The 13441-nt window shown below is 36.8% G+C and overlaps 1 protein-coding gene across 1 annotated transcript; it reads left to right on the top strand.

The window, feature by feature from the left end:
• The first annotated feature begins 771 nt into the window (after positions 1 to 771).
• LOC109059542 (arf-GAP domain and FG repeat-containing protein 2-like) lies at positions 772 to 13198 on the top strand. The gene is made up of 14 exons (XM_042727052.1): positions 772 to 1735; positions 2257 to 2350; positions 4018 to 4133; positions 4275 to 4425; positions 5444 to 5564; positions 5790 to 5894; positions 6382 to 6414; positions 8335 to 8523; positions 8688 to 8772; positions 8888 to 8934; positions 9293 to 9376; positions 10730 to 10837; positions 11053 to 11123; positions 12119 to 13198. Exons 1-14 carry the CDS (start codon positions 1569 to 1571, stop codon positions 12164 to 12166), a joined length of 1419 nt encoding a protein of 472 aa, XP_042582986.1. The 5' UTR covers positions 772 to 1568; the 3' UTR covers positions 12167 to 13198.
• The last annotated feature ends 243 nt before the right edge of the window (positions 13199 to 13441 follow it).

The following is a 13441-nucleotide window of genomic DNA, read 5'->3' as shown; positions in this document are numbered from 1 at the left end:
AATGTTTATTGAAATGAGTTTTGAAAATTGTAGAAAATTAGCAATGCTTTTTAAAGTTTGAAAATACAACTTCCAAAAAGATTACTTTTCAATAAATTATAAAAAATGCTTGAATGCCTGTGTTCCCAACTGATATGGAAATACTTTTTACAAACGCCTGCACACACTGCAAAAACTGTTTTTCCTCAGTAACCGTTGCCTTGTTTTTCAGTGCAAAGGCAAAGTTTATTTCTATAGCACATTTCATACACAATGGTAATTCAAAGTGCTTTGCATATAGAAGGAATTAAAATAACCATAAAAATAATCACAACAATAAAACAAGGAACGTAAAATTATTTTAAAAATATTTAAAATGAATTAAAACAGTTATGAATAAACATGATTATAGATTAAATACAGTGCATATGTTTCTTAAATCAAGATACATTTACTTGAGAAGCAATTTTTTGTGAAATTGATCAAATGAAGTAGGTTTATGATTTAAACAATAGCCTAATATCTGCCATACCTCACAGACAGATATTTTTCTTATTTTAAACTCACTTAATTTTGTTCAGTTTTCAAAAGACTTTGAATTAAGACTATTTAAGACCTGCAGAAACCCTGGGGAATGTAGCAGTTGTGGTGACCTTACAGATTACATCTCTGTGAACGAATTACAGTTTAATCGTATGTTTGGCGAAACCGCTACCTCTGCTGGCTGAACATCGCCACTGCAGTCCACGCATCCTGTGTTTTCACTCTGTAGGATCACGAACCAGGACAACGTTACATCTGTATAACTGTCTCCGCTAATGTGATTTAACACAAGAATGTGTCAACAGGATGCACTCACTTCAAATTCATCTAAAGTGTTCTCCATTTGAACCCTACGCTATTCTTTTTCAGTCGCGGTGCAATGAGGGACACTGCGTGTTGACTGGGCACTTCATGTAAAGAGTTAATAAACACACGAAGGACAGCATTTTTTATTTCAAACGTCATACAGAAGGGCGTGATAAACCCTACTCGCGTCCAAGATAAAAATCTCACGTCGCTGGGTAGCACTGGAAATAAATTAGCACGGAATAATGAGCACGCAGCCATCATAAACAAGATATTGTTAAGCAGATTAATCCTCACTTATCCCGCTGCGCTTTCCAGAGGCGCAGAGTTGCCTCCTTCGCCCTCGTCTTGCTTTCTGCTCGCAATCTCCCCGGGATCTGTGAGAGGACAGACGGGTGCGCAACAGCAGAGTCTGAACGGTGTGTGATACCGGAGAGGAATCAGCAGAGGGAGGAAGAATAATGAGCCCGGATTTTCTTTTGCGCCCAGAGGAGAAACCCGCAGCAATGAATAAATAATCAGGGCGGTTGTAAACTACGACCACGGGAAACTACGCATGCAACATCGTTTCATGTCAGTTCAAGTCAGCGCATGAGAAGACCCCCAGCCGCATAGTCGCTCTCAGAATGCGGGCGTGAGAAGAAACAGAGGCTACCACGGCGGGGGAACTCAAGCGCAACGGCGGGCGCGTGAACGCCTTGGGGGCCAGGGGGTGCGCGCGACTGCAGGACACCAGCAGCATGTCGAACCGAAAGCACCGGGACAACCAGGAGATATGCGCCCGCAAGGTCCGAGAGCTCGCCCAGACGGGAGTGAACAAGCACTGCTTCGAGTGCAGTCAGCCCGGGGTGACTTACATCGACATCACCGTGGGCTGCTTCGTGTGCACGTCGTGCTCTGGAATGCTGTGAGTGCTAATGCATATGCGATTATGACAGCCTAGTGATCAAGTCACTTAGATGCTTATGTTTTGTTTAGGCTACTCTTCAGCGCACTCTGGAAAATACGCGGCTACAATGTAGCGCAGTCCGCGCGAGTTTGAGAGATCTCTAGTTGTGTTTACAACTGTTCAAGAGAGTCGGTAATTACTACTTTGTCGTTTTCAGGCGTGTCCCAGTCTTGCTTGCCTGCGTTACGTATCATTCCCTCACGAGTTTTAGGTTTGGCATCCATACGAGCGTGTTTTCTGCATGTCCGCAAATGAATGGTTTGATTCCACTGCGATTTCTACACGATTTCAGTATGCAGCTGCACTCCGGAGGGTGCACGGTTTTGTAATTTGTTGCTGCTAGAGGTTCTACTATCACGTTTACGGCCCTTTCACACCCCGCACCGTTTATCTCACACGTTTCTACTGTCTGTGTTCAAATCAGTGCCAACGTTTCTTCCCAGTGTCGCGTTTAACCACGCAGTTTGTTTCTGTTGCAGGAGAGGGCTCAACCCACCCCATAGAGTTAAGTCTATTTCCATGACAACCTTCTCCCAACAGGAAGTGGAGTTCTTGCAAAACCATGGCAACGAGGTGAGTGACAGGTCTACTAGAACATAAAAGATGCCGTGCGAGTTTCTGAACGGGAGACAGCTGCTAACCAGTTGCCTTTTATTTTTGAGGTAATGTAGGATGAAATCAATCTCTTTCTTTCTTTTTTTCTTTTTTACAATTAAAATATTTTTAAAGATTAATTTTGGGCATATTTGCCTTTTTATTATGATAGGAGAGTATATGAGACAGGAAGGGGGTACAGGATGGGAAAATGTCCAGCTATTAACACCAACACAATTAAAATGTTTAATATAATTTAACGTAACGTGGTAGTTTGTCTCCCTTGCATGTCCGTATATCATATCATACCCTCCCTGGACCCCAAAGTAAATAAAGTGATCTCTATTTGGTGCCTGATTTAAAAAAAAAATACATTATTGCTAGTTAACATATGTCCAGTTAATAATCAAAATATGTGGCGTTTACATAGGAGTCTTAAGGAAAAACTCAACACTGACTAACATTAAAAGGGAACATATTATTTACATATACACATGTAAAGATTATATAGTGCTAAAACTTAATAACAATAGCCACAAAAAGTAAAAAAATATAGAACATATTTTGCGTAGACATATGTTATGTCTCATGTCAACAACCTCATAAGTAACATACTCTAAATTCTATTAATAGAAAATACCACATGTGTGAGGGATAGACTTTCACAGTTTATTTTCGGCAGAAATGAAAGACTGGAAACATTTGATGTCTGTAATAATATAAACTACAAAAGCAGGCGAACTTAGTAGTGCATTGAGCGAATGTTAGATAGCTTAACACTGAGAGCCTCTGTTAAGTTTTGTATTAAATCATCTGTGTTTAAATGGTGTGTGGGCACAGCATAATATATATAGAGTTTTTAGTACATAATATACTGTGGTTTTCCCATGAGCGTATGAGCAAATCTACATGGGGGAATGGGTACAAGTACAGACACTGCTCTTTCACTCCCCAACCGACACACACATACTCTCATTCACACCCACCATTGGCACTACAGGATTTTTGCTCATTGCAGTTGAAGCCAACTCTGAATGCTCAGAGGGTGGGCGCCGTTGCTTGTATAACACTGGCAAAAAATTCATCTGACTCATTCCTCCTCTTACTGTCAGTAAAGCACGTTGAGTATGAGAAGGAACAGACAGGCACAGCAAGTATCAATGCTAGTGATGACATTGAAGCACATGATAAATGAAAACCACATGGCTAAATCGTTACTAATCCATATACATTCACAAAGCATAACTGAGCCTGATAAACTGCATCTAAGCTTATTCGATGCTAAAAAAGGTGTGCATTTGGACTCCTTTTTTGTCATTTATGTCACTGAGCATCTGGGTCAAAGTCTAACTTGTTAAAGAACCTCAGAAACATCATACATCATTCCTTGTAATGCAACAAACAGTAGCAGTTTGACATGTTTACATTAACTATTAATGTTCAGTAATAATAAAGCTTTTAAGTTAATTGCAAACATAACCACAAAGATGAAACATGCTTTCTAAGTAGTGCTGCGCAGTCTCAATTTTACATTAAAATGCATCTGGAGGTACTCTGTGCTATATGATGATTAGCCTGTTACAGGCTGTGTAAACTTTGTTAATGAGGCCTTAAAAGGAGATTAACTATGTTTATGGGGTCATTAGGTTGGAAGGAGGACCTGGCTCTGCATATTTGACCCCAAAACAGATGGCTGTTTCGACGCACGTGACACACAGAAGCTGAAAGAGTTCTTGCAGGACAAATATGAGAGAAAGAAATGGTGAGTGAAAAAAAAAGTGTGTTCATGAAGACAGTTTCAGTGTGGATCAAACTGAATGATGAACCATTCAGCCTTTTCTCCCTGCATTATCTATAGATCAAAGTCAAAGAATGCGATACTAAGAAGTGTCTGTTTTTCCAGGCATTTCTCTAAGAGCAAGATCCGGAGGGATGTGAATGAGTCACCATGGGCTCCAGGGGTTCAGGCTGTTCCAGCTCCACACGGGCCCGCTCAGAATCAGCCTCCGCCTGGACATCCTCTGAACCCCACAGCCCGGCCCACCCGCACACTGGTGAGGAAAACACGAGGAAAGCTCAAGAATTTAAAATAGATTTGAATAGACACAAGAAAATGAGAGAGAAATGATAAAAAAGGTCAACGATCTCTTATTAAATTTATTTTATATATTGGTTTATTAAATGTATTATTATTATTATGCTAAATGAAAATCATTTTATTATTATTCTTAGACTAACAGAGCAAAAATGGTGGTGGCAATGATGATAATAAAATTAATCCTTAATGTCATTTCTTTTTCAGTAATATTATTATCAATACTTATTATTATAAATGCAAATTACAAAGGCTTTTAGATGGAAAATAGGTTATACAAATATGTTTAGTGTCAGTAAAGTTTTAAAGATGTAATTTTACTTTAATAATTATTATTATATATTATTATTACGGACAGAAAATGCATCAAATGATTTTACAAAGAAAAATAGAACATTTAAATTGGCTTATTGTCAGTGCTTTAAAACTACAATTTCACTTAAAGCTGCAATCCGTAACTTTTTTTGTGTTCAAAATTTATAAAATTTATATAATAAGCGAGTACACCATGAATCAATTTTCCAAACCGTGTTTTAGGCTTGTCCTGAATCACTACGGTACACCTATAATGAGACTATTTAGTACTGGAGTAGAGCAGTACCAGTGTGATTCGTCAGAGACATAAACAGAGAGAAGTAGCTCCGGCTACAATGTTCTTCCGCAAGATGCAAGTTATAGACTGCAGCTTTAAATGAACTAAATCATAAGAGAAATTTGCATACAATTATTTTACAAAGAAAATGGAGTAAAACATAGGCTTAGTGTCAGTAAAGAAGTTTAAAACTGTAATTTCAATTTAATGAATTAGATCTAATAATGAACTAATGTGAGCACATTTCTGATGAAAGAGGGTTTTAGATCAAGCTTTCTAACATGCTTTCATCTCTGATCTGAAAACCAGCCCCAAAATGTGTCACGCCGAGGGTGCTGATCTGATTTTTTATACTGTGTGTGTGTGTGTGTGTGTATTCCCACAGTCCCAGTCCCAGTTGTCAATATGGGACAGAGCTCCTGCTGTCTCCCCAGCTGATAGCCGTACTGAGGTGTTCACTGCCAGGCCAACTCGCTCACAGAGCTTCAGAGATCATCCCATTAAAGGTACAGCCTTCAAACTCTCTTCTCTACCCATCTGCTCTTCTTTCCTTTATTCAATCTGTTTTTCTTCCTCTTTTCCGGTCTTCTCTTCCCCCTCCTTCTGTCTTGTCTACCTCCCTCCTCTCCTGATTATTAACACAGATGTACTGTACTGTGAGTCATCATTAGACTATGATTTATTCTTTTTAATTTTAATTTTTTAAATGTCTGTTCCTCGCTCTCTATCAGACACATTGTTAAGTGGTGTGGAGAGACAGAGGCCAGGAACAATTTCTTCTGGAATCGGACACCAGAATCATCCCTCCTCCTTTCCAGCCCTTCCACGTCCTTCAGGTACAAACACACACACACACATATGGATTGTGTCTATCACATAAAATACATTTCTGTAAGTATATAATAGGGTCCAAAAAGTCCAAAAAGGCTTCTTTTTATTTAAACCTGTAAATAAATAGAATAAAAAAAAACTTTGTTTTAAATGTTATGATTTAAAATTAAAAGAAGATAAATAATATAAATAATATATTCAGTATACTTTCAGATTAGAAAGTAATATTTAAAATTCTGCATTATTTAAAAACCACTAATCAACTGTAAGCAAATTTGTGACATCCTTGTAAATGTAGACTTTTCACTTAAAAATTGCTAAAACATTTTATATTAAATTAGAACTAAGCACTTTAATCTACTAGTAGATTGCAATGTATATTTTCATTTCTGTAGTGTTTAAAAATTCATTGTCCCTCAAGTCTTTCTTCACTATTAAGCCATAACAGTTGCATTTAATCTCATCTTCCTTTCCTTATCCTTTATTTCACAGCAAGTAGCACTTTCAAAAACAGCTTTACTTTAGGTAAGTCGCTTAAACGATATATGTGAATATGAGTGATTGTGCAATGCAGACACTAGACAGCTATACCTCAGAGCATCTGGCTGCAATGCTGACTGAGCCAGCCTTGACAAGCAAAAAGAAAATGCATTCATTAATGTGCACATATAAAGTTTGTGCATATGTGAGGTTATAATAAAAAAAAAAAACAGAAAGAGGCAGAGGAAAAGCTTGACGCTATGCAGAATTGTTCCCCCATGGAATAATGCTGTTAACAAGAAACGAGTGGAAAGACTGTGGTTTAGATCAAGATCAAATGACCAAGCTAGTCTTAGTGTAAGATAAATACATTCAGAATGTCAGCAGTTTGTGGCCACAGTATTATGTAAGCCAGTACAGTGAAACAAGCTACAAAAGCTAAGAAGCTATTTTAAAAAACACCTTAGCTCATCACCCAGTGCAGCCCAGCTTCAGAGATGTTTCTCACTGCAGTGGCCTCAGACGGAGTTTCTAAATACCAGCAGTGCCATGCTAAAGTCACAGAATGATACTGAATGTGTCCTGCACCCGCTCCAGCCAGCTACTTCAAAGCCTCACGTCACAGCTCTGCCAGGTCAAGGAGAGACAATCTGCTCTTTGATAATGAAAAAGGCACAGGCTTTAAAGTGTAGGTATATTTAGAAAATCGCCTAATTTGTTTCACGTCTGTACTCACACATAACCTGTTGATGTGGAAGAATGTGTAGACTTATTTGTAGAATATACTGGAGTATTAATATTATAGGTCACACTTTATTTTAAGGTCCAATTCTTGCTATTAACAAACCATCAACTATGACTTTTGCCTCAATAAACTACTAATTTGCTGCTTATCAATAGTTAGTAAGTTAGTTTTAGAATTAAAGAGAATAGGATGTCATAGAAACTCAGGGGTGAGACCTTTTGACTTGGGCCAGTGAGCAACTACCTAGCAACCAGCCAGAATACCTTAACAACCGCTGAATGATGCTTCTAGAACAAGCATAAGCACATAGAAGCAGCATCACTCTAGCCTTGTGTCACCGAGTTCTGCACTGGAATGGTAAAAAAAAATATATAGTATAGAATTGCCTGGGTGTCTGACTTTTTCCTTTGAATCTGAACATGTGTAGGTTTAAGATTTAGATACTTTTCAGAATGTTTGGGGGAAAAATGTAGAGGTTACATTCTAAAAACTTAAAACATCAAAAATATTTTTCATGCATTTCAAACAGGGTTATAAACTTAGGTAGTATTTATTAAAATTTAGAATTAGCTGATATTTTTATTAGGGCTGTCAAATGATTAATCACGATTAATCACATCCAAAATAAAAGTTTTGTTTACATAATATATGTATGTGTACAGGGTATATTTATTATGTATATATTATATATTTATATATTTATTATATATATATTATTATATATTATATATTATATATTAAATTATATATTTAGAAAATATTTACATGTATATACATTTATATATTTATATTCTTATATTTTATATTATATATAAATATATTTAATATATAAACATAACATATTCTTCTTAAATATATACATGCATGTGTGTGTATTTATATATACATAATAAATATACACAGTATACACACATATATTATGTAAACAAAACTTTTATTTTGGATGTGATTAATCGTGATTAATCATTTGACAGCCCTAATTTTTATATTTTAGTCATTGTATTATGTGCTTTTGGCATTCTTATTATTATTGTTTTTTTAAGGTTAATTGATTTTTTTTTTCAGTTTCAGTTTTAGTCATTTTTGTGCTTTAACTTAAACTTTTTTCATTTTCACTTTTTTTTCTCACAAATGTATTTTTTAATAGTTTTAGGTAACAATAGCGCTGACTGCAAAAGCATTTAGAGCTCAATAACTGATGGCCTTTCTGATTGGTTCAGGTCGCACTCTGTCAGCTGGGGGTGGGGCTCCATTTAGAGCATTCCCTAAATCGCTGAGTTTGGATTTTGGGGGTCTAAGCCACGCCCACAACACTCTAAGTTCTGCTGCTCCGTCCCCTGTCACTCAGGATAAGTATGCAGCCTTTTCACAGCTTGATAAAGTGTTGGCAGACAACACACCTGTCACAGGTAAGAAAGAAGATTCTGGGTATTTTCTGTTCTTTTTTTCTTATAACATTATTAAGCCAATCCATAAGATAATTCCAAACAAATCTCAATATATCAAAATAACCTAAAAGGTTTTGTTGCTACATACAGTATGTAGATTTGACCATCCTTTTACACTTTTGTAGCCATCACAACAGCTCCCTCTGATGGACCGCCTCAGTATAGCACCCTCTTTAGTAACCGACTATCCTCCAGTTCCACCCCTGCAAGGTACAACTTACAATAAAATAGAAGTTATTACACATAAGCCAAAAATATAGAAAAACAATATCTTCCAACCAGCATTACTGTTAAAATGACAGTCTATTTTTCTCTCTTTTTTTAGCTCCCCAGGTGTTCCAGAGGCCACCTCTGGATCTCAAACGTTTGCAAGTGAGCAATTCAGAGTAGTAGTTTATCTAGATAACCCACCCGGAACTGATTGTGATGTACACTGGGCATTGCCTTTGGGTTTTCAACTTTAACTTAGTCTTAATCTAAAGCAGTTATTTTTGAAGATTGAAATATATAGATCCTGAATTATCCCATTTCCCAGAGTTTTTCTAAACAGATCCATAGCCTGAGTGTGACATGCAACAACTGGATGATCTTATAGCATGACCTCAAAAGATCTCAGAGATGGAAACATCTGCAAATTCACAATAATTAAGCCAAAACAGGGATTGAATCCAAAGTACAGTTTGTGCTAATGAGAGACACATAACCACACTTTTTTCCCTCTCTGATTCAGATTTCCCAAACCCCTTCAATTCTACAGCCAGCTGCGCCCAGCCCGTTCTGTCTCCCAGTAACCCCTTCAAAAGCACAGCCTCAGGTGAGAAATGTGCACCCGTGTTCACTTTATATTTTGACTTTAAGAAAACAGGAAGACTACAATTCAGCAGCACAATGCAGTTTTTGAAGTTTGATGTTATCAGCACTTTTGGAAAGATAGGATCAATTTTTATCTTTGCATTCTATCAAATAAAATATGTTTATGGACTGAGGTTATCTTAGAAACTGACCATTAAGAAATGCATTCAGTAGGTTCTTGACTGCAGATTTACCAAGCCTTTATTTTACCAGTGACATACATGGACATTTCAAGGGTCAGCATTAATCTGATTGTGGGACACAAGCCCATAGTTATGTCTTGTGAAGGATACATTTTTACAGTGCTATAAATCTGACAGAGTGTACTTGGCTTAAAAGGAACTTAATCCATAAAGCAATGAATCTGATAATCGGATATGCTGGTGTTCCCGTGCAGAACTATTGTTGCGGAACTACTTCTAATAAATCAAATAAAATGCTTACTCCCACAAATGCTGTAAACCTAGTGGCAGATCTCAAAGCCAACAAAAACAGTGATGTCACCTGGTGAAATTCCAATGCAAAGAGAGTGGTCTGTTGGATTTATTATTGGCTGAATTAATAGTGTCAGAGGAAATAATACACTTCGTTTTTAGCTGTCAGCACATTTATCTTGAATTCCTGAACACTGACTTCAAACATGCAAACTGTCTTTTACATCACAAAGTAAAACACAACACTATATGTGACCCCGGACCACAAAACCAGTCTTAAGTCGCTGGGGTATATTTGTAGCAATAGCCAAAAATACATTGTATGGGTCAAAATTATTGATTTTTATTTTATGCCAAAAATCTTTAGGATATTAAGTTCATGTTCCATGAAGATATTTTGTCGATTTCCTACTGTAAAAACATAAAAACGTAATTTTTGATAAGTAATATGCATTGCTAAGAACTTCATTTGGACAACTTTTTGATATTTTGATATTTTTGCACCCTCAGATTCTAGATTTTCAAATAGTTGTATCTCGGTCAGATATTGTCCTATCCTAACAAACCATACATCAATGGAAAGCTTATTTATTCATAGTGTATAAATCTCAATTTACAGAAATTGACCCTTATGACTGGTTTTGTGGTCCAGAGAGACTGATCTACACATACATATAGACATAACTATAATGGATGGATGGATTAATAGATGGAAAGACTGATTGATTCAATCAGATGTTGGATGGATGGACAGAGAGATAGATAGATAGATAGATAGATAGATAGATAGATAGATAGATAGATAGATAGATAGATAGATAGATTCATGTTTGTTGTATTTAACTGCAGAGTTCTAGACATTATGTCTTTTTGATTGACAGATGATGCCTCCTCCTCCTCAGTCGTCTTTCCTCAGTCTGTCTCTTTTCCTGCACCCACCACCCAAAGTGCTTTTTCACACCAACAGTCTAGTAACCAGGAAGCAAACGGTAAGTATAGCAAGCTTTAGTCTTTAAATCTGCTTAATTGCAGTGCAACCTGTGTTCTTTAAATAGTCCATTAATCAATGAAAAGAATCAGTCAGGAATTAGTGCTTAAGGAGAGACACTGCAGAGTGAAAACTCCAGATGACGGAGAGAGGCCGTTTTGTTGACCTGAACTGAAATGTGTGCTATTTTTATCCTGTTGGCTTGTTTGTTTGTAGGTTTCAACTCATTTCCTGCCCCTGAGTCTGTCCCTAAAGTCCCGCGACCAATGTCTGTCAACCCTTTTACTGTAAGCATGATCTTCTTTTTATGCTAAGAGTCAATAAATGAAAATTTACTCAACCTCAGGCCATCTAAGATGTAGATGAGTTCTTTTTGAAGAATTTTAGCATTACATCAATTCCTCAATAATGGATCCTCTGCAGTGAATGGGTGCCGTCAGAATAAGAGTGTAAACAGCCAACACGTCACAGTAATCAACCTGTCCATCAATTAACTTCAAACTGTTGCTTTTGGCTAAAATACGAGTCCTCTTATATTCTTTCTTTAATGAAAAAGTTGTCTCGCTAGAATCAGGAGAAAAATATGCAAAGATCAAGCACTATTTACAAGCAAAAACAGTCCAAACAAATATGTCGGTGAATGTTGATGTAAGAGGAAAACAGGGGGGTGGACTTTTTCACTGGAGAAAGCGTTATTATGGATTATGGATACGTTTTCTGGTGATGGTTTAATGATTTAAATTTTTATGATGGACAGACACGCAACTTTTCACTTCATAAGACTGTAATTAATGGACTGGAGTTGTGTGGAGTACTTGTGGATTATTGTGATGTTTTTATCAGCTGTTTATCTCATTCTGACGGCACCCATTCACTGCAGAGGGTCCATTGGTGAGCAAGTGATGTAATACTAAACTTCTCCAAATCTGTTCCAAAGACAAAATCAACTCATTCACATTTTTCATTCTTGGGTGAACTATTCCTTTAATTATTTGCTTTTTATCAATTTACGAATCCCCTTCAGTTCCTTCACAAACCCTTGTTTGGGAGACCCTGTCGTCATGTGGTGTTTAATGCACTCCATGATGGTGATAACAAAGCATTGAATACATTTTCATTCTCATTGTATTTTTATATCAATATAGTACAAATTTTTATCATGCAGTTATGTTCAGTAATGGATTACAGTTTGTAAGTGATCTACCCAGCACTAGTCTTTTTATTACTACAAGCACACAACATTTAAGAGAGGGTTAAAGAGTGTTTCTATGACTTCTCTTAGGGCAATGTTTACCCGAGTAGAGGAGCATCACTGAACCCTTTCATCTGAACCACCTCGGCCGTGGAGAAAGAAGAGAGCGAGTGGAGCTTGTTTACTTTGCCATACCTACAGAAAACACCCAACACTTCTGCGTGTGTCTTCATGTATGTTTAAAGTTGTGTGTGTCTGTGTGTGTGTGTGTTTGTTAGCAGATATTGAACAGGTAACTATTTGTACATGCTTTGTTGTATGTGTGTGCGCGAGTGTGTGTGTTTGTTTGTACGTGCCCTTTTGTACCAGATGCTATAAATTAAGCTGTGTGTGTGTTTGTGTGTACATTTGTGTGGGTTTTGCCTACTATCAGAGGAATTTTTTCTGATAATAGGAGAACATCAGATGAAAGGTGCTAATGAGAGCCATTAACACATACACACACAAGCTGCTGCTTTGACCTTTCCAGAACTTCTCGTGCCAGTATCGCCCTAAACTGAGTGCCCACTTACTTCACTCAATCACTGAGGTCGACACATTACAATAAAATAGTAGCTTCAGATCATCTCAGTAATGCATTTCTCCTCAGTGCCAATTTGGTTTAATTGATTCAGACGCATGTTAAAAAGACGGCATCAACAAAACAAGCATTTCCTTCACTTTTCTGTCTGTGTATGTATGCCGGGCTTGTTTCTATTTATTTTGACGTCGACGTTTCATTTCAAATGATAATAAGTATTTGTGGGTGCATTGTCAAACTGCATGCGCTTCTCAAGCTGAGCAGGAAGCTGCTGAATGTACTGCAGTTTCAGTTATGAGGGAAAAAAAGTTTCTTGTATGGACCAAAAATTGTCTATATAGAAATATAGAATGTCTTTGTATCGAGTTGTATCCATGCATAAAGCTATCCATAACTGTTGTGTCAATGTGTATTGTCTGTGTGATGCAAATCAAACTGAATTTGCTGCTTTTGGAATTTCATGCAATATCTTTTTATGACAGTATCATTTATATTTTTCTGTGAAGATCATTATTGCATTTCGAATGTATTTGCACTCTATGATCATTAGGGCTTTGAACTGAAAATTAAAATGAAAAGTATAAATTTCACCTCTCACCTGACCTAGTCTAATTTTTATAACTGATAAGAGTTATAGCTGAAATAGCTGGTTAGTGGACATGTCAAGCAATGTCCTGCAGTGCTATAATCTAAAACTTTTTTATATTCATCTATTCATATATTTACTTCTGAATATTACTTTGGTGACCCACTGCAGCTTTTAAAAATGCACACATCGCTATATACATTTATTTTTTATTTTTTTATCCTAAAATTCCTGTCCACGTTGTCAA

Source organism: Cyprinus carpio, chromosome B7 (genome assembly GCF_018340385.1).
Source record: "Cyprinus carpio isolate SPL01 chromosome B7, ASM1834038v1, whole genome shotgun sequence".
Classification (NCBI taxonomy): Eukaryota; Metazoa; Chordata; class Actinopteri; order Cypriniformes; family Cyprinidae; genus Cyprinus; species Cyprinus carpio.
This window is presented reverse-complemented; position numbering and strand designations above follow the sequence as displayed.